Source organism: Typopeltis vanoorti, chromosome 12, assembly GCF_054136105.1.
Source record: "Typopeltis vanoorti isolate ZY-2024b chromosome 12, IOZ_Tvanoo_1.0, whole genome shotgun sequence".
Taxonomy (NCBI): Eukaryota; Metazoa; Arthropoda; class Arachnida; order Uropygi; family Thelyphonidae; genus Typopeltis; species Typopeltis vanoorti.
In genome coordinates, this window is record NC_143560.1 from 96,879,828 (window position 1) to 96,904,595 (window position 24,768).

A 24,768-nucleotide genomic window follows, 5' to 3' on the forward strand; every position below is an offset into this window, starting at 1 on the left:
TGGGAGGTTAAAAAATCATTCAGAAACATAATTATGACCAAGTGCAGCTGATAGTTCCCAATTTTCAAGAGTATTTACTATAGACAAAATAACCGAGGCCTTAAAGGAGGTTAAAACCAGCAAAGCATCAGTCTTTGGTGGTATTCATCTTGAATTCTTGGTTAACTGTGGAAAGAATGCGCGCCAATGGCTAACAAGATTCTTTTCTCATATTTTAAGGATGAGAAATCTTCCAACAGCCTTTAAGAGAACCAAAATAATAGCCATTTTAAAATCCAACAAACCTCAAGATCAGGCAGAGAGCTATCGCCGAATTGTGTCCCTCAGTTATTGTTATAAGCTGCTCGAAAGACTCCTCCTTAACAGAAATGGGCCAAAAATATCTGAAGTTATCCCTCTTGAGCAAGCAGGCTTTAGGGCTCTAAAGCCTGCTTGCTCAAGAGGGATAACTTCAGATATTTTTAATACTTGTAGGGACCAAGTATTAAGTCTTACTACCCATATCGAGGCAGGCTTTCAGAGTTGTTTGAAAACTTCTGTTGTGCTTGTTGACCTTACTACCACGTATAGAAAGAGGGGTTGCTATACAAGCTGATACAAGTTATACCATGCCAATCCATCATATGACTTATTGGTAATATGCTTTTTGACAGGTTCTTTCATATTATACTGGGAAACAAAACGAGAAACTGAGAAAGTTGAACAATGGGTTCCCACAGGGCCCAGTAATAGCACCACTCAACTTATATACATCTGATCTACTGACAAGTAGGTCAAGAAAATTTGCTTGTGCTGATGATATAGCCCTCACTGCTCAACATAAGAACATTGAAGTAACTGAAGATATTCTCACAAATGCCCTTAGAATTGAGGAATACTTTCATAAATGAAGGCTAACACCAGACCTCAATAAGACCGAGGTTAGCTCTTTTCACCTAAACACCAAATTGGCAAATAGAAAACTTCAGGTCAGCTTTACCAACACAATGCTGTGGCACTAAGATTTCCCTAAATATCTGAGTGTTATCTTGGATAGAACACTATCTTTCAAAAGACATCTGGAGAATATCTTTTTGAAGATCAGAACCTGTAATAACATCTTACAATAACTGTATGGTTCTACATGGTATTCTTTTACTATGCTGATATTCTCCACGTTGGGTCTAGTCTACTCTAGCAGAATATTGTTCGCCAGTATGGCTGAACAGTCCTCATATCAAGAAAATCAACATGCAAATAAATGCAGCAATGAGGACAATAACAGGCTGTGTCATATCCACTCCCCTCTACTGGCTTCCAACTTTGAGCAAAATTGCACCACTGAACTTGTTGAGACAAGATGCGTTCGTGAAAGAGTACAAAAAAATAAATAGCAATCCCCTGTTACCAATACATGAAGACCACCTCCCACATTTAAGTACAAATCGCTTTAATCCTAACGGCTTCACTAGTACTGGCTGAAGAACTAGTAAATAGCAATTTCAACGTTACTTCGAAATGGCTAGAAACTTGGAAAGAAAAATCACCCCAGACTTAAACAAGTATATCCTTCCCAACCAAAATTTGAAAGGGATTGAGCTTCCATGTCATCTGTGGAAAAGCTTAAATAGGATATGCACAGGACATGGTATCTGCACAGACAGCTTACACAAGTGGAGAAGATCACTTACACCCCAGTGTGACTGTGGGGGCCATAAACCAAACCATCCAGCACATTGTGGAGGACTGCAACATAAGTGCCTACATTGGTAACCTGAGAGACTTTTTTTTGAGGCAGATCCTTCTGCTCTTGAATGGATAGCTGAACTAGATTTAAAAATTTAGTGACTTTTTTTTTACCTGTTATGTCTCATTTATAGTGTCTGCAAATATGTATCTAGATATTTTGATGTCATGTGTCTTTTTTATTATGTCATACACTAAATAAATAAATAATATAGTTATAAATAATTTTTCCTAGATGGACTGCTAGATCGTCCTCCAGAAATACTGAGTGGGCCAAGAATGAGAAAAAAAATTCAAAGATTGGAATTTGAGACTGAATTTGAGTCCTCAGTGAATCCATCATCTGGATCAGGAATCTGCCTTGGAAAAATAAAGCATAGTAAGAAATTTGTTTTTTAGCTGAATTATCAGACTTAACAATAATAAACAAACTGACATTTTTTATTTGCCATGTGGTATTCATATATTCTTAATACCACATGGCAAATAAAAAATGAAATCCTTAACCTTCCTTAAAATACTTCAAATTTTTTTATGTTGTGCCCATACACAAAAGGTGGTTGATCAACCTATAGCACACTAGTACTCTGTATGGGTAGTGGGTTGGGAAAGGAGGAACTTGTTTACATTTGATTTAAATAACTGTAAATTGTATTCCAAACTCTTGAGAAATTGGCTAGTCATTCTACAAATTTTTAATGACTCTGTTGTAAAATGTACCATTTGATGCTTACAAAGGAAAATTCATTGCTGACAGATACATCGAGGGAAAATTCATCACCATAGAATTCAGAGTGGAGATTATTCTTTGCATGCAAATTTTATCACTAGAAAATGTAACTAATATTGCAATCATACATATATATATATATATATATATATATGAAAAACCAATGTAAAACAAGATATATTTTAGAAAATATAGCTTTTTTTTCTGTATTTCTGTATTATTTATTCAATTACATTTTATTTAACTTTTTTTTATAATAATTTTATTCTGTCATCATCATCAAATTCCTGCCATGTACCCTCAAGGGATGCCTAAGGGTCAAAGCTGTATAACTGAGAGGAGACCTCTACATAGCCTTTAAAGGAATGCGGAGAACCGACCAGGGCTTCTGACCTAATGTCCAATCCTCACCTTCTCGTGGTGCACCCTGTTGGGTATCTACTTGGATACTGAACGAATGAGGATGGGCTGGCAATTTGGGATTTAGCCGACCAAATTGTATTCTTATTGGTTAAACCAAAATAAAAAATGATGGTACGACATGACAATTTCATGCCAGCTGGGGCGTCACCTGGTTAAACAAGGCCCCCGTTGTTTTCGCCAGGGAACCAGGGCAAACAGCAAAAAGTCAGCTACTGGATTTTATTCTGTATAAATTGAAATTAATAGTTTGTATTTTACATCAGTGAATTCCCTAATTTCTGTCTATTTCTTAAAATATTAATCTTTTTATCTTCTTACTTAGATACTACAGACTCTGTAGATGAGATGTTAATATTTTAGATAGTATATTAGAGTGATTAGGGAGTAAGAGCACCAAATTTAAAAAGGTTTATTTTTGTAATGTTTCACTATTTTTCTTTCTACTAATGTGATGAACCTTTCTTAGGGTTCATTACATTAGTAGGTACCTACCTGGATACTGAACATGGGCTGGAAATTTGTGTTCTAGTTGACCAAATTGAATTCTGTATTGGCTTAAGGCAAAAAACAAAATAACTGTATTCTCATACAACAGAATGAACTGTAATGATGGCTGAAACATTGCCTAATTAAACAAGGATCTCCTGCTGTATTCATTAGGAAACAGGACAAACCATGAAAGGTCATCTACTGGAACAAAGTGAAAAAAATGTAGATATGCTCAGCAAAAGAAATGTCAACAGAAAAGAAGTTGATCATTCAGAATAATTAGAGAAATATCATGTTTGACATCATTGGTGTTAGATTAAAACAGATGAGAATATGTTAAAAAATAACAATAAGTTACTCTGTTCAGTCAGTAGTGACAAATGAAAGGATGCATAGCTGCAGTATTCAACACTAAACACAGTGATAACATTATTGAATGACAGGAAATTTCAAGTAGAGTGATGTGGACAAATTTCAAAAAGAGATTTTGATAATGAAACTTATTATTATTATTATTCAAGCCTCCATGGAATCAAAAGAATCATCGCAGGAGGTCCTTCCTAGGAAACACAAAGTCTATCAAGACTCATCGTGTGAGGTCCCTCCGAGGAAACACAAAGTCTATCATACCACTCCTTAAACTCATTGACCTCTCTTGTTCTCACCACTCCATCAGGCAATGCATTCCACGGTTCAACCGCCCTCCATGCAAAGAAACCACTCCTCAGCCTCTTGCTCACAGTTTCCTTTCATAACTTCCAGGGATGGTCCCCTTGTCATCACTCCTTCCCGCTGTACAAACAAGCAACAGAACTCCCCAGTGTCAACCCTGTAACCACCTCTCAACAGTTTAAAAGTCTCAATTCACCTCTCCTTCTTCTATCCACCAAACTCTGCAGTCTACATTCCCTCAGCCAATTCTCATAACTAACACTGTACAGTCCTAAAACCATCTTTGTTATCCGGCTTTATACCCTTTCCACAGTTAATTTATCCCCTTCAAATCCTGGGGACCAAATCTGAGAACAATAGTCTAGGTGTGGTCTGATCAGTCTTATACAATGGAATGATAACTCTTTTATCTCTGCAGGTCAGCATCCTTCTCATTATTGTAGCAATCCTCTGTGTTACCTTCATCACCTTTGCAATATGTCCTATAAATTTCAGGTTTCTATCCATCATCAACCCCAGATCTCTTGTCTCCCCTACTTTCTCCAGTATAACTCCTCCTATAGAGTAAGTATGCAGCATCCCATCGATGTTTCCCAAACCTGAAGACCTTACATTTTGCTGCATTAAACCGATAATCCCCATTCATTTGCCCATCTGTCTAGCGTATTCAAATCCTCTTGCAAGACTAATAACCCTTTCCAGCTTCACATCATCCGCAAACAACTGAATATTCCCCTGCAATCCACTGACAATGTCATTGATATAAAGGTTAAACAATATAGGTCCCAGTACTGAGCTCTGTGGGACCCCCACTTGTAACTCTCTGACTCTTTGAAACTGCCTCACCATACACAACTCTCTGATACCTATCGGACAGCCAATCCTGAATCCAATTGACCAACTGACATCCAAAACCACGTGCTGCAACTTAAATATCAACTTATTATGTGGCACCTTGTCAAATGCCTTCTTTAAATCCAAGAAAATGGCAGTATATGCCTTTCCCTCATCTACTGCTCTTGTAACTTTATTATAAAGGCTGGCATATTACTAAAACAAGAGCACCCCTTCACAAATCTGTGTTGACTCTCACAGATAACATTACTCTTATCTGCCCAATGCTGTATATGGTCCCTCACTAATTTCTCCAAGATCTTACCAACTACTGATGATACACAAACTGGCCTATAATTAGACACTCTTCCACTGTTCCTATTCTTTCCCTTTCTATCATACCCATATCTCTCTCTCATTCCCTCTCTTCCATTTATCCTATTCTCTCCTCTTTTATCTTTCCCATAACTCTCTCTCATTTTCTCTCTTCTACCATTCTCGTAACTCTCATTGCCTCTCTTCTATTGTTTCTAATCTCTCTTCTATCATTCCCATAACTTTCTCATTCCCTCTCTTCTACTGTTTCTATTCTCTCCTCCTCTATCATTCCCATAACTCTTACTCTGATTTGCCTTGCATTCTTGTCTTCCATTCGCCTAATCTCATCTTTACTCTTATCTCCTCTTCTATCATTCCCATAACTCTCTCTGATTCCCTCTCTTCTACTGTTTCTATTCTCTCCTCCTCTATCATTCCCATAACTCTTACTCTGATTTGCCTTGCATTCTTGTCTTCCATTTGCCTAATCTCATCTTTCACACTTCTGATCTCGCTCTCTCTCTCTGCAAGTCAGCCACTCTTATTTGCCATTCATCCTCCTAATTGAGACCATCTCCGAAAACTTCACAATCCTTCAACCTTTACATACTCCCCATTCTCATTATTTTATTCATATTTCTCTCGCCATTCTTGCCCTCTATCATACCACTCATCTCTCTACGTGGAGAATCTCCTGCCTCTGACTCAACAAGGTCAGTTATCGTCATCTCTAACTCACCAAGTTCCTCCCATTGCCTGCATTTTGTGCATATACTCCACAGAGCCTTTAAAGGAATGCGGAGAACCGACCAGGGCTTCTGACCTAATGTCCAATCCTCACCTTCTCGTGGTGCACCCTGTTGGATATCTACTTTGATACTGAACGAACGAGGATGGGCTGGCAATTTGGGATTTAGCCGACCAAATTGTATTCTTATTGGTTAAACCAAAATAAAAAATTATGGTACAACATGACAAAATTTCATGCTGGCTGGGGCGTCACCCGGTTAAACAAGGCCCCTGTTGTTTTCGCCAGGGAACCAGGGCGAACAGCGAAAAGTCAGCTACTTGAACAAATCTGAAAACAAACCCCAACTCAACATCACCGGAGTTAAAGATCGGTACTATCAACGTAAGAAGCCTGAATGGCAAAGAAATGGAACGAGCTGAGGAATTAGATAAGTACCAGATCGACATAATAGGGGTGACTGAAACAAAAAAGACCAAAACTGGTGAGATCTTTCTGAACAATAAATACGAAATGTTATATTCAGGCAATGACAATCAAGGAAAAGAAGGAGTAGCCATAGTATTCAACACAAAATACGAGGCTAATCTTCTTGAATGGCAGTCAGTCTCAAGTAGAGTAATGTGGGCAAATATGAGAAAGGGGAACTGGACAATGAGACTTATTTGTGCCTATGGTCCCACAGAAGGTTCTACTAAGGTAGAAGTGGAGGAATTTTTCGACGCTCTAGAAAAAGCAACTGACACAATGAAAAAAGAAAAGTTGGTCCTTTTTGGGGATCTAAATAGCAGAGTAGGAAATGATTGTGAGACATACAAAAATATTTTGGGAAAATTTGGAGAAAAGAGCAAAGCTAATAATAATGGCAAATATCTGTTGGATTTCTGCTTAGGACATGGACTGGTTATTACTAACACCATGTTCCAACATAAAAATGTGCACAAATTCACATGGAGAGAAGAGGCTAGGAATAAAAAAAGTCTCATTGACTATGTTATTGTTGATAGTGATGTTTTCTCCCTGGTGCAGGACACCAGAGTGTACAGAGGATTTGAAATTGGAAGTGATCACTATTTAGTCTTGAGCAGGATAAAATTGAATTTCATATTGAAAAGAATAACATTTAAGAAAGTTTTAAAGCGAATAAAAGTTGAGCAGCTCTCAGATGTTAACTGTAGACTAAAATACAGAAAGATTATTGAAGAGAAAATGAAAGAGTTTGAGAACAGGAATCAAACCTTGGAGATTCAGTGGCAAACTCTGAAGAAAACATTGATTGATTCTGCCAGAGAGGCATGTGGCGAGGTTGTGTGCAAGGATAAAAAAATCAGAACTCCCTGGTGGACACAGGAAGTTAAAGAGGCAGTGAAGGAAAAGAAGAAAGCATATCAAAAGTTCCTGGCAAATAAGTCAGCTTTTACTCTTACAGAATACTGAGACAAATGTAAGAAAGCTAAACAGTGTGTAAAACTAGCTAAACAAAAGTCATGGGAGGACTTTGGCAAGAATATAGAAAATAAATATCAAGAAGGTGGCAAAATATTCTGGAGGTTGTTGAAGATGCTTAGAAATGGAGGAAAGAGTGCTGTAAAAGGAGTTAGAGATGATAAAGGTGACATGAAAACAGGAGAAAGATATCCTTGAAGTATGGAGTAATTACTTTGAAAAACTGCTAAATGAAACACTGACCAGCATGCAGTCAGGAATACATATCCATACTTGAAGTAGAAAAAGCCATCAAAGGCTTGAAATGTGGAAAGGCAGCAGGAGTAGATGATATTCGACCAGAAATGCTGAAGTATGGTGGTATAAAAGTCTTACAGTGGCTGCACTGCATAGTTCAGAAAGCCTGGACAGAGGGACGAATTTCCGATGATTGGAGTAGAGCTCTCATAGTACCCATATATAAAAAGGGAAATAAAACTGAATGTGAGAATTACAGAGGTATTTCCCTACTGAGTGTTCCTGGCAAGATCTACGCAAGTATACTTGAGAAACGGTTGAGAAGAATTGTGGAAGAAAAGCTTGGTGAAGAACAAGCTGGATTCAGGCCAAATAGACGCTGTCAGGATCAGATCTTCACTTTACGACAAATAGTCGAGAAAGCATGGGAATATAACAAAGATCTGTATTTAAGTTTTGTCGATTTGGAAAAGGCATATGACAAGGTGCCAAGAGAGAAGCTATTCAATACGCTGCAGTTATATGGTGTCAATGGGGCATTATATCAAGCAGTACTTAGTCTTTATTTGAGTTGTAAGTCAGCAGTTAGAATTGAAGGAAGTACAGGAAGATGGTTTAATGTTAAATCTGGTGTGAGACAAGGATGTACATTATTCCCTCTGTTATTCATTATCTATATGGATCACATTATGAAGGAAAGTGGTATTAAATCTGATATCAAAATTGGAGATGTTAATGTCAGCTCTTTGCTTTATGCAGATGATGTTATACTTCTAAATAAATCTGCTACAAGTCTGCAGGATTCTCTGACTAAATTGAATAGCTGTTGTAATAGATATGGTATGAAGGTCAGCAATAAAAAGTCAAAGACAACGAAAATAGGCAGAATCATTGAAAATGTCAACTGTGTTGTGAATGGAGAACCTGTGGAACAAGTAAAACATTTCAGCTACTTAGGCACAATTTTTACCGAAGATGGTATATTAAATATTGAAATACACAACAGAATCAGCAAAGCTGGTATGGTGGGAAGTCAATTGAATAAATTCATATGGAATAAGAGAGAAATTAGTCGGAACACTAAATTAGCTGTATACAAGACAGTGTTCAAACCAGTTTTAACTTATGGATCTGAGAGCTGGGTCAGAAGTAAAACTCTTGACCAAAGACTAGAGACCACAGATATGAGAGTCCTGAGAAAGATTATAGGCGTGAACAGATGGCATCAATGGCAATATCATATTAAAAACGAGGATATTAGGAAAGAACTTGACGTTGTCAGCATCCAGGAATGCATTAGCAGAGCTAATCTCAGGTGGTATGGTCACTTAAATAGAATGGGAGAGGAAAGATTAGGAAAATAAGTGTTCTCTGCCAGGTTGGCAGCAAAACGACCTTGAGGAAGACCAAGATATAGGTGGATTGATATGGTACAAAGTGCCTTAGACGATATAAATATAAGATCTGATAATGTTGGAGTCTTGACAAGTAACAGACTGATTTGGAGGAAAATTGTAGATAGTGTTAAACTGCGAATGAAATTATTATGTATATTTTGTCCTTCATTCACATTTAACATAACCTATCATATATTAAGCATGACTTGTTTAGAAATTATTTGTTAATCCCTTGCTTAAGAATTATTTTTCATGTATTATTCTTGAATTTCATCAGCTATTATTTGATTAAATAATTTTAATGTATATTTTACTATTGGAAGGACCCAGTGATAAATATCTTTTATCTTATTTACTTTATTCCTTCAATAATATTATGAGAAATTATATGTATATAACTTAATGTACCTTATATATATATACTGTAACATATATTTTATTATTATTAATTGTAAATGAAATGAAAGAGAAAATTAAGTAACTGTAATATTTTATTAATGTTTTTCATTACTCAATGTAAAAGTGTAGTCTTATGTAACATTAACGCGAATGTTTACGTTTTGTTCGTTGCCATGGAGAGAGAAATAAAATGGAACGCGCGTGGGTAGACCGTGAGCTTCGATAATGAGGAGAGAAGAAAAATATATGAGTAGTAATATAGATAGAGAAAAGAAGGAGTTTTTGAAGGGGAAGAAGGAAGGATATAATCAAAGGGGTGAAAGTAAATAAAAAGGACTGAAGGACAGGAATTCAAGAGAGTAGTATTTAGAAGTGAGCAGAGACAAAGTGAAAACTTATAGATAGCTGAAAGTAAAGTCAGCAGTGGCATTAATAGGAATTTGGTGCCATATTTGGATAATTAAAGGACTGGAAGGTTAATGAAGGATTCAGAATAGATCCAGTTAGCTTAGAATTACTACTTATTTCTATATTGCTTTTAGGAAGAATTGTACGGAGGTTAGTTTGTTGTGAAGTAGTAAACAAGAATATCAATCTGCCCTATAGTTGCTGTCGAGAATTGTGAAGCGCGACAAATAATTATCTAGTTATGACCTTGAAAAATTCTTTTAAATGTGTTCCATGGGTGTAATAAATATAATTTGAAGATGTGCTCACATTAAATCTGATGTGCTGAAGATAAATTCCGTTAAGGACAGTCATATCTTATTTGTTTCTGCGTATGAAGATTTGAGTGATAGTTCCATTTCGCTTATTCTAACATTTACTGTGGCATATCGCCGAAGTCAGAAGTTAAAAATAATTTGCCTTGAAATAATATCTGCCGTATTTAATGATATGATAAGTGCCTGCTGAGAGTTAAGTATGGAGTATAACTGAGAGATATGGGCAAACTAATCAATTAAGAATTTCTGTTGTATTAATCTGAGTAAGGAATCTAGAGAAAACTGTGAAACTTGTATGTGAAGATTTTGAAGACTGAATTAATATGAATGATTTGACCTGATGTACTAACTTAATTGTAATGTCTTATTTTAGAAGTGGAATTCATGTATTTGTCATATAACCTTATATTAAATGTTTTGTTTTGTTAATTTCAATATTGTGTTTGCCTGATTCTTTTTTATTGCACCGTTCATAAATAATTAGAATCTTGCGGGAGCCTCAAGTGAAAAGTATTAAATTCGGCCTGAATGAGTAAGGAGACTGCTAATTTAATTGAAAATTGATTCTACTATTTTATATAGACTAATCTAAATATAGGGTGTCGCAGTATAAATATAAATTTCCCTACATTTGGATTAGTGATTAATTAGCAATTAATTGATTTTATTAATAAGAGTACGTTACAACAAGATGTCAGATTCGGAACTAGGATATACGTTCCAACAATAGGAAGTTAGTAATGATGTAATTTTTTCATGTAGTACTGTCATATCCTGTACACCTCTTGAGGGTACATGGCAGGAATTTGATGATGATGATGACTACCGCTGCCTCCATTATTCAAAATAGTGTCGAGGAACTATTACAACTAAACGCTAAATAAGTATAAGGGAGTGTATATATAAGTAAAAGTACAAAGAAACACAAACAAAATATTTAACGAAAACTTATGTTTGCTTACTAAATAACTTAAAGAAATTACAACATACAATAGAATATATATTAAATATTCTATTGTATGTTATAATTTCCTTAAGTTATTTAGTAAGCATGTATAACCAATGTTTAAGCCTTTCTACGAGAAAACTTATATTATCTTCATTTTCTCTTCCACCGTTATGCATTATATGTTGTGGCCTACATAAGCTTCTACTAAGGAAGAAGTGGAAGCATTTTTTGAGTCAGTAGAGAAGGCAATTGACATAAAGAAAATGGAAAACCTGGTCCTTAAAGATATGTGCAGAAGAGTAGGAAATGGATACCAGACAAAAATATTATGGGGAAATTTGGAGAGACAGTAAGTACTTGCTAAATTTCTGATCAGCACATGAACCACTTATTACTAATACCATGTTCCAGCATAAGATGAGCACAAATTCACATGAAGAGAAGATGCAAGAAATCAGAAAATTATCAGTGACTCTGTCACTATTGATAGTGAAATCTTTATAATGGTTCAGAACATATATAGAACATATATAGTTCAGAACATATATATATATATATAAGTGTATAGGGAATTTGAAATGGAAATGGATCATTTAGTTTTGAGAAGAAAAACGAATATCATATTGAAAAGAAACACATGAAAGCTTTAAAAACAATCAAAGCACCTTATAGAAGCAAACATTAGAGTCACTTAAGCAAATATTATTTAAGAAAAAATGGGAGAGTTTTAAAAACAGAACCAAAACTTGAAGGTGTATACAATCTCTGGAGGAAGTCACATGGTAAAGTTGTATACAAGGATAAAAATTCTGAGATTCTTGATGGTTTTGAGAAGATAAAGAGGAAGTCCTGAAAAAGAAGAAAGGTATTGAAAGTTCTTTATTTTTAATATAATTCTACTATTGATTTCATCTATTTACTCCCTTAATTTTTCTCTTAACGTTTCTATCTGTGGTCTTTAGTTCATGATTAATTAACTGTTTTATTCTAGCTCAACTCTCAGATTCATAATTTAAAATTAGTTTGAACACTGTCTTGTATGTAACTAGTTTAGTGAAGACATGTTCCATAGCTGTCCACTTTGATTATTCTCTTGTCTTTTTCCATATATCTAATTTTCCATTCACTAAAAACTGTGCCTAAATAGCTGAAATATTTTATTTGAAGTTTTTCCACTTGGTTATACTATAAATTAAAGATACCAAGAAATTATATACTTGGTTTAATCCTTTATCCAAGTGTAAGCAAACAAGTCTGTGCCTGAACTATTTTCAGGACTGGGGCAACTTGTATAAAGAAGTAAAACTTCACATCACTTGTCTTATACATGTCTGCAAGGAGATGTGCTTTACATTATGGGATATTGAGGCAAGTGATGTGAAGTCTTAGCTTCTTTATATGAGTTGCCCCAGTTCTGAAAATAGTTTACTCTTGGTTTAATTCTTTAACAATGGTTAAAGGTCTAAACCAAGTATATAATTTCTTGGTATCTTTAATTTACTGAAATATTTTACTGTTCTGTAGGTTCTCCATTCAGCTGCAGTTGATGTCCATATTCTTTCCTGTTTTCATACTTTTGTCTGTTTATTACTCATTTTTGTTCCAAATTTGTTACTGCAGTTATTCAGTATAGTTAAGGAATCCTGAAGAAATGCACTGATTGTAAAGATAGCATGAACCCTTGTCTTGATTTTTCATCAAACCATCTTACTGTACTTCCTTCTGCTGTGATTGCTGACTTAAATATAGATTGTGTATTGCTCTATATAATGCCCTGTTTACACCATATAAGCTTGCTTGGCTCTAAGTTTGTCTTCCACAATTTTTCTTAGCCTCTTCTGAAATATGCTTTTGTGAATTTTATCTGGAACACTGAGTAGGGGGGCATTCCTCTGTATTTCTCACATTCTGTTTTCATTTTTTGCAATAGGCACACTGTCAGAGCTTTACTCAAATCATCTGGAATTCAATTTTTTGACCATACATTCTGAATTATGCTGTCCAGGCACTAACAATTTTATACTTTCATATTTGAGCAGTTTTAGCTGAATTTCATCTGCTCCAGCTGCCTTCAACATTTTAGTTTTCTGATGGTTTTTTCCCCTGCCTCAAATATTGATATGTACTACTGATTATATTCCTCTTTGAATATTTTTTATCACTATTTTTACTACTATCTGTGACTTCCTGTTCATCTTGATCATCTATTTTAAGCTTTCTTCGGTTTCTAAGTTGTTTTCAATCCTTGACAGAATCATATTAAAATGAAGATAGTAGGAAGGAAGTTGACATTGTTAGCATTCACGAATGTTTGAGTTAATCTCAGTTATTGTAGTATAATTACTTAAACAGAATTGGAAAGGAAAGGCTAACAAAACAGGTGTTTGATACCAGGAAAAAGACCTAGAGAAAAACCAAGATATAAGTGTACTGATGCAGTTAAGACTTCCCTAGAAGATCACAACATAAGATCTAACAATATGGAGTATGACTGAATTCAGACTAATTTGGAGGAAAATTGTGATAATGTAAACTTTTCATGTAGTACTAATATTTTATCCTGTATATCTTTATATTATTTTATCCTTTATATCTATATATTTTTAGCCAGCCTGGCTGGCTGAGTGGTTAGCTTATCCACTCTCCAGGCAAAAGGCTGCGGGTTCGAATCCTGCCGTGGGCATGGATGTTTGTGATTGTCTGTGGAAATGCTAGTGGTGGTGGTCAGCAGTAGATGGCATTGGTGTGGTTGTTTAGTTGGTGGATTGAGTGGTAGAGCAGAGGTGCCCTCCCTCAATGAGTCTTTGGACTCCCTGGAGGTGTCATGTAATAATAATAATAATAATATCTCTTAAGGGTACATATCAGAAATTTGATGATATGTTCATTTTAATTATAGAATTTCAATCATTTAGAAGGTTGAAATTCTATAATTTCTAAATTATAGAATTTCTAAATGGTTAATCCAGTTGAAAGAAGAAACTAGTTGTGTGTTCAAATAATAAATAGTTTTTTCCCTATTTTGGTATCTCTCAGCTTCTGGTTATTAAATTTCTTAATTATATAAAATGCTATATATAACATTAATAATAATGTAGATCTATGCATCATTTTACATATGAAGTGTGAAGTATTCATTGTTGCTTTAGACGACTTTGACAGGTTGCATTAATGTCATGAAGGTCTTGCTTCCTGTTTAAGGTAATCATCTCCAAGGATTCCTTGAACGTGCTTGAAAAGAGATTGTCTCTTAGATAAGGCATCAGGGCAGAGGACCATTCTATTTCTATATTAAATCTATGAGTGAATCCAGAATATGTAATTTCTGTTGACTGTTGTCCTCTTAGTTTGGTTTCAGTATGTATATTATTCCATCAGGACACTAGAAGGTTGGTCTATCACTCAAAGCTTTTGAGATACCATGATGTATAAATTTCATAATTTGGATTAACGGATTGAAAAACAGCACAAAGAAATAATTAAACACAGGTTTAATAGTTGCAGTGTTTCTTCTGTCACAGAGAAATCTTCTGGGATACCATATAAAAATTGTAATAACACATACAAAAACACAAACAATAAGTGGAAGATAAGATATAGGATCTTAAGATTGCAAAAAAGTGCAGGAGAAGGCAGAAATTAGACTGTCATTTCCATTAGCATTTGGATGAAGTGACATGCCTTATTTTTTCTGTTTCGAACAATACGCTTGTCATTTTTATCACTTGTTCATATGTCTCAAGGATCACTGTGCTCTTATCTGACTTCGTCAACCAGATGGTAACCTTCACTTCTCAATATTCAGAAGAAAAACATATACTGGACTTTACCTTTATCCTCTTTCACACCACCATAATTGTAAAAAATCTGGCATCATTAAGACTTTAGTACAGTGATTTTCAATTGGTGTGCTGCAAGAGGTCTTCAGGTGTGCCGCGAGATTTGTGAAAACAAATTAATTGAAAGAAATAATGTTGTAATTTGCGCATTTATTTATTAGTGTCTGGTCTTCCATCTGCACCTAAAGCTCCCTTATTTATATTTTACGAAACTTACGGTTGGTGAATCGGTTTAAAATTGTGTGTTAATTAGCTTTAATCTTTTGATAAGTGTGTTCACAAATAACTTCATTTAATTCTCTTATTTTTAAGGTAACTGGTAAGAGTTCTTTTATTGTTTTTTTTTCATTCAGTTAATTTTATTCAGTAGTATTCCTGAAACATGAATAAATTTGTAATAAAAAAAAATGAAAATTTGAAGACAATGAAGAAAGTGAAGCTAGTATGTCGAAAAAAGAAAAAAACAGAGAAAGAAAGAAGAAAGTGAAGCTAGTTTTGCCCAGCACATTAGCAGCTGATACCATATCTAGTACTGGTTCTTCTAAAACTAAATTAAAAACTAAGATTTGCCATTACGACAAAAATTATTTGTCATTTGGCTTTATTTCCAGTCAAGAAGATCCGCCACGTCCTACATGCGTAGCTTGCTGCGAAAAATTAGCAAACAACGCTATAGTTCGAAGTAAATTAAAAAGACATTTTTAATCTAAACATTCTCACTTGAGCAAAAAACCGGCTGAATATTTTAAAAGAATTGTACCGGATCAAACTATTCAAGCAAAAAGATGGACTAAATTTGTAACTGTGTCCTAAAAAAGCTTTTCCACAGTTATGCAATTGCAGAAAATGTTGCTAAAAAATGAAATCTAACACAATTGCAGAATCTGTAATTCTGCCAGTATGCTGTAAATTGTTAATATCGTGTTTGGCGAGGAATATGAAAAGGAGAGTTTAAAAATTCCTATATCAGATAACACCATTTATTGACATATTCAGGATTTGGCCAAAGATGTTGAGTTGCAAGTGGTATCTCACATTAAAGAAGCAGATATGTTTGCTATTCAGTTGGACGAATCAACTGATGTAACTTGTAAAGCTCAACTTCTAGCCTTCAGTAGATTTATTTATAAGGAAGATATTCTAGAACAGCAGTTTTATTTTGTCGACCACTCCTGGAAACAATGAAGGGCCAAGATATTTTTGATGTTGTTGATAATTACTTTAATTGTCATAACTTGTCTTGGGATTCTTTCATCAGTATTTGCACGAATGGTGTCTGCTCCATGTCAGGAAATATAAAAGGATTTGTTACACTGGCTCAAAATAAGAATCCTAGAATTATTTTATACATTGTTTTCTCCACAGAGAGGTGCTTGGTGAAAATCATTGGTACCTGAGTTTAAAAAAGTACTAGACAAGACCATCAAAGTCAATTATATAAAAGCCAGGCTATTATAATCGAGATTGTTTGCAGCACTATGCTCCTCAGTGGAAGCTTCTTACATGCAGTTGTTAATACACACAGAAGTGAGATGGTTATCTCATGGATGAGTTTTATCAAGATTTTATGAACTAAAAGAGGAAATTCTAATTTTTTTGACAACTGAAAAATCTGAGTTATCAGATTTTTTTAGTGACAAGCTTTGACACAGTAAGGTTGCATTTCTTGCTGATTTATTTCAATCTTTAAATACACTTAATAAAATTATGCAGGGAGAGTGTGAAAACATTCTTACTTTCACTGACAAAATTAATGCATTCAAGGAAAAACTAATGCTTTGGGAAGAAAGAATCAGAAAAGAAAATGCAGTAAATATGATGTTTGAACTAACGAAAAAGTACAAACTGAATGAAAACCTAATAGATCTAATTTTACATACCTTCAAGTTACTAAATACAAATATTGAAAAATATTTTCCCTCACTTGACATATCATCCTTCGATTGGATAAGAGAGCCGTTTGTCTTATTATCACTATCATCATCATCAAATTCTTGCCATGTACCCTCAAGGGGGGGGGGGGGTACAGGATATGATAGTACTACATTAAAAATTTACATCTTTACTAACTTCCTATCTACAATTTTCCTCCAAATCAGTCTGTTACTTGTCAAGACTCCAACATTATCAGATCTTATATTTCTGTCTTCTAAGGCACTTTTTATTATATTAATCCACATATATCTTGGTGTTCCTCTGGGTCTTTTTCCTGCCAACCTGGTAGAGAACATGTGTTTTGCTAATCTTTCCTTTCCCATTCTGTTTAAGTGACCATACCACCTGAAATTAGCTCTGCTAATGCATTCCTGGATACTGACAATGTCAAGTTCTTTCCTAATATCCTTGTTTTTAATATGATGCTGCCGTTGATGCAATCTGTTCACGCCTCTAATCTTTCTCAGGACTCTCATATCTGTGGTCTCTAGTCTTTGGTCAAGTGTTTTACTTCTGACCCAGCTCTCAGATCGATAAGTTAAAACTGATTTGAACACTGCCTTGTAGACAGCTTATTTAGTGTTTTGACTAATTTCTTTCCTATTCCATATAAATTTATACAGTTAACTTCCTACCATACCAGCTTTGTTGATTCTGTTGTGTATTTCAATGTTTAATATACCATCTGCACTAAAAATCGTGTCTAAGTAGCTGAAATGTTTTATTCGTTCCACAGGTTCTGCATTCACAATGCAGTTGATATTTTCAACGATTCTGCCTATTTTCATTGTCTTTGTCTTTTTATTGCTGACTTTCATACCATATCCATTACAACAGTTATTCAATTTAGTCAGGGAATCTTGCAGACTTGTAGCAGATTTATTTAGAAGTATAAGATCGTCTGCATAAAGCAAAGAGCTGACATTAATGTCCCCAATTTTGATATCAGATTTAATACCACTTTCCTTCATAATATGATCCATATAGATATTGAATAACAGAGGGAATAATGTACATCCTTGTCTCACACCGGATGTAACATTAAATCATCTTCTTGTACTTCCATCCTGACTGCTGATTTACAACTCAAATAAAGACTAGGTATTGCTTAATATAATGCCTCATTTACACCATATAACTGTAGCATATTGAATAGCTTCTCTCTTGGCACCTTGTCATATACCTTTTCCAGATCCACAAAACTTAAATACAGATCTTTGTTATATTCCCATGCTTTCTCGACTATTTGTCGTAAAGTGAAGATCTGATCCTGACAGCGTCTATTTGGCCTGAATCCAGCTTGTTCTTCACCAAGCTTTTCTTCCACAATTCTTCTCAACCGTTTCTCAAGTATACTTGCATAGATCTTGCCAGGAACACTCAGTGGGGAAATACCTCTGTAATTCTCACATTCAGTTTTATTTCCCTTTTTATATATTGGTACTATGAGAGCTCTACTCCAATCATTGGGAATTCGTCCCTCTGTCCAGGCTTTCTGAACTATGCAGTGCAGCCACTGTAAGACTCTTATACCACCATACTTCAGTATTTCTGGTCGAATATCATCTATTCCTGCTGCCTTTCCACATTTCAAGCCTTTGATGGCTTTTTCTACTTCAAGTATGGATATGTATTCCTGACTGTATGCCTGTTGAGTGTTTTTTACCACAGTGTTATCACTGCTTGTTTCATTTAGCAATTTTTCGAAGTAATTACTCCATACTTCAAGGATATTATTTTCTCCTGTTTTCATGTCACCTTTATCATCTCTAATTCTTTTACAGCACTCTTTCCTCCATTTCTGAGCTTCTACAACAACCTCCAGAATATTCTGCCAACTTCTTGATATTTATTTTGTATGTTCTTGCCAAAATCCTCCCATGACTTTTGTTTAGCTAGTTTTACACAGTATTTAGCTTTCTTACATTTGTCTCTGTATTCTCTAAGAGCACAAGCTGACTTATTTGACAGGAACTTTTGATATGCTTTCTTCTTTTACTTCCTGTGCCCACCATGGAGTTCTGATTTTTCTATCCTTGCAGACAACCTCGCCACATACCTCTCAGGCTGAATCAGTCAGGGTTTTCTTCAAGGTTTGCCACTGAATCTCCAAGGATCGGTTCCTGTTCTCAAACTCTTTCATATTTTCTTCAATAATCTTTGTGTATTTTAGTTTATAGTTCACATCTGAGAGTTGCTTAACTTTTATTCGCTTTAAAACTTTCTTAGATGTTATTCTTTTCAATATGGAATTCAATTTTATCCTGCTCAAGACTAAATAGTGATCACTTCCAATTTCAAATCCTCTGTACACTCTGGTGTCCTGCACCAGGGAGAAAACATCACTATCAACAATAACATAGTCAATGAGATTTTTGTTATTCCTTGCCTCCTCTCTCCATGTGTGCACATTTTTATGTTGGAACATGGTGTTAGTAATAACCAGTCCATTTCCTGAGCAGAAATCCAGCAGGTATTTGCCATTATTATTAGCTTTGCTTTTTTTCTCGAAATTTTCCCAAAATATTTTTGTATGTCTCACAATCATTTCCTACTCTCTTATTTAGATCCCCAACAACAACCAACTTTTCCTTTTTCATCGTGTCAGTAGCTTTCTCTAGAGCCTCAAAAAATTCCTCCACTTCTACCTTAGTAGAGCCTTCTGTGGGACCATAGGCACAAATAAGTCTCATTGTCCAGTTCCCCATTCTGATATTTTCCCATATCACTCTACTTGAGACTACCTGTCATTCAAGAAGATTAGCCTCGTATTTAGTGTTGAATACTATGGCTACTCCGTTTTTCTTAAGCACGTGTAAATTGGGAAATTTAAAGATTACAGGAGAGGATGAATTAATAGATATAAGAAATGTCAAAGGTTTAAAACTAAAACATTCAACAATAGATACTACTTTGTTTTGGTTATCTCTAAGAAGTGAATTTCCCAGTATTTCCAAGAAAGCAATAGAAGTACTCCTTCCATTCTGCACGTCATATTTTGCAAGTCAAGCTTTTCCACAATGAATATTATTAAGATCAAAAATAGATCACAGCTGGAAGCCTTTTAAGATGATTTAATAGTATGCCTATCTAAAATTCGACCTTGCTCAGATATTTCATTAAAATGAACTGCAAGTATGTTTATTATTTAACAGATTTAATATTCATTTGAAAAAAATCAATAAAAATAATTTTGAGTATCGTTTTTCTTACTCAAAATATAGTTTAAATTTTTTTGGAACAAAAAGGATAAGTAATTACTGTTATTAATATTTTGTGTGTATAAATCAATCAAAATTATGCCTATTTTTTGCCAGATCGTCAAAAAATAAAAGAATATATTTTTAGTGTGCCGCAGAATTTTAATAATTAATCTGGGTGTGCCATATTACTCAAAAGTTGGGAATTGCTGCTTTAGTACATCAGGCACACTCTTTACTCTACTGAATTGCTTTCCCAAGAAATAAATCACATCAAGTCCACCTTTCTTACTAATAGTCTTTCCAAATCATATTTCGACAACGTAATGATTATAGTTTCCTTGTCATTTGCCTCTCATCAAAATAGTGATACAGAGGAGGTCCGTTGTGTTACCATTCCCTATGTTAAAGACATCTCAGAAGGCATAGCCGGACTACTTAAAAACATTGGCCTACAAGTGTCCTTCCGTCCTATTAACAAGATATCTACTTTTCTAGGCTAAGCTAAAGATAAATGTCTGCCTTTAAACCACCCTGGAGTATGTCAAATTCCTTGCCAGTGTGGATTATTGTATTTTGGCCGAACACGTAGACCTACAGCTGTGCATCGTGATGAACATTTAGACTAGTTAAGTTCATGAACCAGAGCAATTGGAACTTGCAGAGCATTCTCTCACCACCAAACTGAGTTCTTTGGAAGAAAATTAAGGTTCTTCGTAAAAGTGATGATCTCTTAGAACGTTTATACAAAGAGGGTTGTGAGACCTTGCTGCATCAAACAAATCTAAATAGAAATGATGGACTTAAATTATCTCTCTTATGGGAATTAGTTCTTCACAAATTCTAGAATTAACTTAAATTTAATTATATATATTAATTTATTTTTTTTTGTTTATTTATTTTTATTTATTTATTATTTTTTAAAATCTTGTTAAAATTAATTACATTAGAACCTTGATATAATTAGACCATGATGCTCTATATCATGTACATGCAGTTTGCATGTTCCATTCTGTATTCTGTTGCATATACTGGTTTCAGTTCTTGTATGATATGTAAGTCATACTGAAGATGCCATTTATACTAGGGCAATTTTTATATTATTTAAATATATTCAGACATCAACAGATGCCATACGGTCACTCACATGTTCAGTGATGTGCCACACCAGTCCTCGCTGGGTGGTCCTGTTGTAGGCTTTTCTGGAGAATTAAACTCTCTGAAGATCAGTCACTATGTTAAAGACAGGTCTGTCAGTATCCTTCTCTGTCTTAAAGTTCTGCTGATGCTTTCTATCACATCCATTTGTTCACTTTTCAGTATATAATATCCTCAACAGCCTTCTGTAAAACCTATAGGGTGACAATGAGAGAGTGACAATTGCCCTTTTGTGAACATGTTTATTTAATTTTTAACCAAGTGGAAAAACTTTATACATTTAGTAATTTGGGGATTATTTGTTTTATTCTTGAATTATAATCATACATACTTGCATTAGTGTGTATAGATTAGGTGTTTTCATAAATTTACTTGATGCTGTTTGTCAGATTTTTAGATCCCCCCCCCCCTTGTTGCAAATGAATGCATGTGTATAATGGGCTTTTGAGCTATTTTCATGAAAGACTGATTCACCTATACTTTAGTCTCCTTATGTAATTTATGGATTCACTTTACTTTTGGTGTGCTTGTGGGAATGTAAATAATTTATGTATACTGGATCTCTTGAAATACTTGTCAGAGAACAAAATTAAAAATTAGCTCCCCTTATTTTACTTAAAAGTGCTCAGAATGCCTGACTTGAGCATGCACAGTTATCCTACTAAATATTAGTTATATTTTTTTTATAGTTACTAGAATGTGTAAAATCTTAAAATACTAGCTCTTTAACCCAAATTGTAGTTAGCGATTACACTCCTTTTTTATATTTGAATATATGCATCTGTGTAAATTTTGAGCTGTCTGTAAAATTGTATTATATTTAATAGTTGCTAACAATATTGCACATATGCCAGTAGAAGATCTTGATCCACTCTTCAAGTTAATTTCACGTCTTCGAGGGAAATGTAAGGTAAGTGATTTCTTTATGATACAGATCAGCCTTTCAAAATGAAAATCATACACATAAATATGCATTATTGCTAATGATAGTGCACTCCAATGCACCTTCTTATGTTATGTGGCAAACCTTGCAGTAATGAAATATTCTTAGTTTCACGATCTTTGATAACCAAAACTTAAACATTAACCTACATGTTATTTCCTTCCACTAGGTGAGAACAACTTATTTAATTTTGTCAATACCAAAACACATTCCCACCTGCTTCCTAACAAAAAAAATAAATAAAAATCAACTAACTCCTTTTATTCCCTTATAGGGAGTAGGTGAGGCCATTTTAGCCCTATCTAACTTTTGGAGACTAAGTTGGCAGTTCAATCTCCACTGGAAGTCAATAGCTTGCCCAAGACTGTCACTAATTATAAGCAGCATCCGATGAAGAGACAACTAACAAGTGTTGCCATCTCATGGTCCTTAACATTACAGTTATTAACTGTAATAGTGTGGGTTCTATGGGCTATTTCTTGAATTTACGAGACGAAAAACTTGAGTTTCTGGGAGAAAAACCAATGCAAAAAAAGAAAAAAAATTCACCCCACCTTATCATTCACACAATCAGACACAATTGAATTTCTCTTCATGGGTGAGTACTTGCCTCTAATCTTTTTTGTACATAAGCACTTTACATGCAGGATTCCCCACTCCTGAAACTTGTGTTTTTCACCAAACAAAACAAAATGGCTAGAAGAAAACATTAAATTTACAGACATAATACACACACACACACACACACACACACACACACACACACACACACACACACACACACACACACACACACACACACACACACACACACACACACACTCCTCATAGGCCAATGTATTACATCTTCAAAAACCTTAAGTGTCCTTTTCTTCTTCAGATGCTGTCTATCACTTGTACAGATTCTATCCTATTACAAATCCCATATTTGCCTTATTATAAAATATTATTCCCATTTCTCATGTTTCCCAAAAACTTCTCTTAAAATTATTGCTCTTGTTCAGAAGAGACTGTTTGGTTAATTGATTTTTTTTTTCTCTCTCTCTCTCTTTCTGTCACACACACATTCCATCTGCTGTCTGATAGTAGATAATCTGTTTCTGCTTTATAGCTCACTTTTATGATTACTTCCTTGGGTACTGTGCCAATGCACTGTTATCTGCCATGATTTCATTTCCCTATAAAGACGTGTGTCAGTAGTCTTTAACAGTTAAACTATAATTTCACCAAACTGGCACTGTTTCCTGCCCCTTCAGACTTTTTCGGCAGGTTCTTTTAATCTTATTCCCAAATCTAGAGCTTCTGTAGCTCAGTTGGGGTTGATGTAGCCTGTTGGTTGGAAAGATGTGGATTTGAATTTCATCTATAATGTAAAGAAGATGTATCAGATTTTCTTAATCAAAGGCAAGTTAACTGGTCTCATACGGTAGTGGAGGATTTTTCTTTCTGGAGACTTGGGTTTTTCATCACTTAAAACATGTGAAAAGGTCCCATGCATGCATTTCTGTAGACACAAATACTTACTGTTGGGCAAGGAAGGTAACAGGAAACCACATTGCTCTATAATTACTGTTTCTTAGTAAAGTAGCGTAGCTACTCCAACCAGTCTTCTGATTGACACACCCAAGAAGATGAGATTCCTTAGCCTTTGTATGCCGCTGTTTACATTAAATTAAAGATGCCAAGAAATTATATTCTTGGTTTCAACGCTTATCCAAGTGTAAGTAAACAAAGTTTGCATGTGAAGTAATTTCATGACTGGGCTACTTGTATTTCAGAACCAATTTCAAGAATTCTGAAGAGATATGATTTAACATCCACTTATATACCTATTAACAAAAATATCCACCTATTTCCCCTCTTCTAAAGATAAACGCTCAACTATGTCTCTGCCTGGTGTGTATCAAGTTCCTTGTAACTGCAATCTGTCCTACTTTGGACAAACAGGATGCCCTATAGAAAAAATAATTCAAGAACATCAATCTTAGATTCTGCACAACAAATCCGATAAGTCTGGATTATCTCAGCACTGGATAGAGACAAGCCACAACATCCTCTGGTTCAAGACCTAGCGACATACACAGATGTCACTATAAATTCGAATGTCTATTCAAAGAGAGCTGAGGCCTTACTTCAATGCCCTAACTTGAATCGAAATGACTGTATATTCTTATCAAAAATATGGGAAAGTTTAATTCGGATAACACATTAAAATTTTTTTTTTGAGACTTTTAATTCCTACATTAGTTTAATGTTATTTATAAATTAGGATTATTATATGAAATTGTGAATTAATACCTATAATTTAGTAATCACTCTGATGAAATTTTTCCTCTCTTTAATGCTTAGCAATGTAACATCATGTGGTTCGTTCTACTTTTGAATCATCAATTGTTGGTATTCCACCTTGTTAAAAACTGTTTCTATGTAGCCACTGAAGATAGTCTGTTAGTTTCAGACTGAAATATTTGGCAAATATTAAAATATTATTGTGTTAATGTGGCTATAATTCCTAAGCATTATGACAGTTTTGGTTTCATTACTGTCTTGCCATAGGATTTGGAAGAAGTCCAGCCAGGATTTCTCTTTGATTATTTCAAA

At 34.7% G+C, this 24,768-nt stretch overlaps 1 protein-coding gene across 4 annotated transcripts in view; it reads left to right on the forward strand.

Annotated features, from left to right (window-relative positions):
• Window positions 1-24,768, forward strand: part of LOC150101039 (uncharacterized) — a 592,625-nt gene that overhangs the window by 79,977 nt on the left and 487,880 nt on the right. For all 4 annotated transcript variants that reach the window (XM_090401634.1, XM_090401633.1, XM_090401632.1 and 1 more), the window contains exons 3-4: window positions 1,961-2,104; window positions 22,052-22,134. In XM_090401634.1, the coding sequence (XP_090257760.1) occupies window positions 1,961-2,104; window positions 22,052-22,134 (227 nt within the window). The remainder of the gene's footprint in view (window positions 1-1,960; window positions 2,105-22,051; window positions 22,135-24,768) is intronic.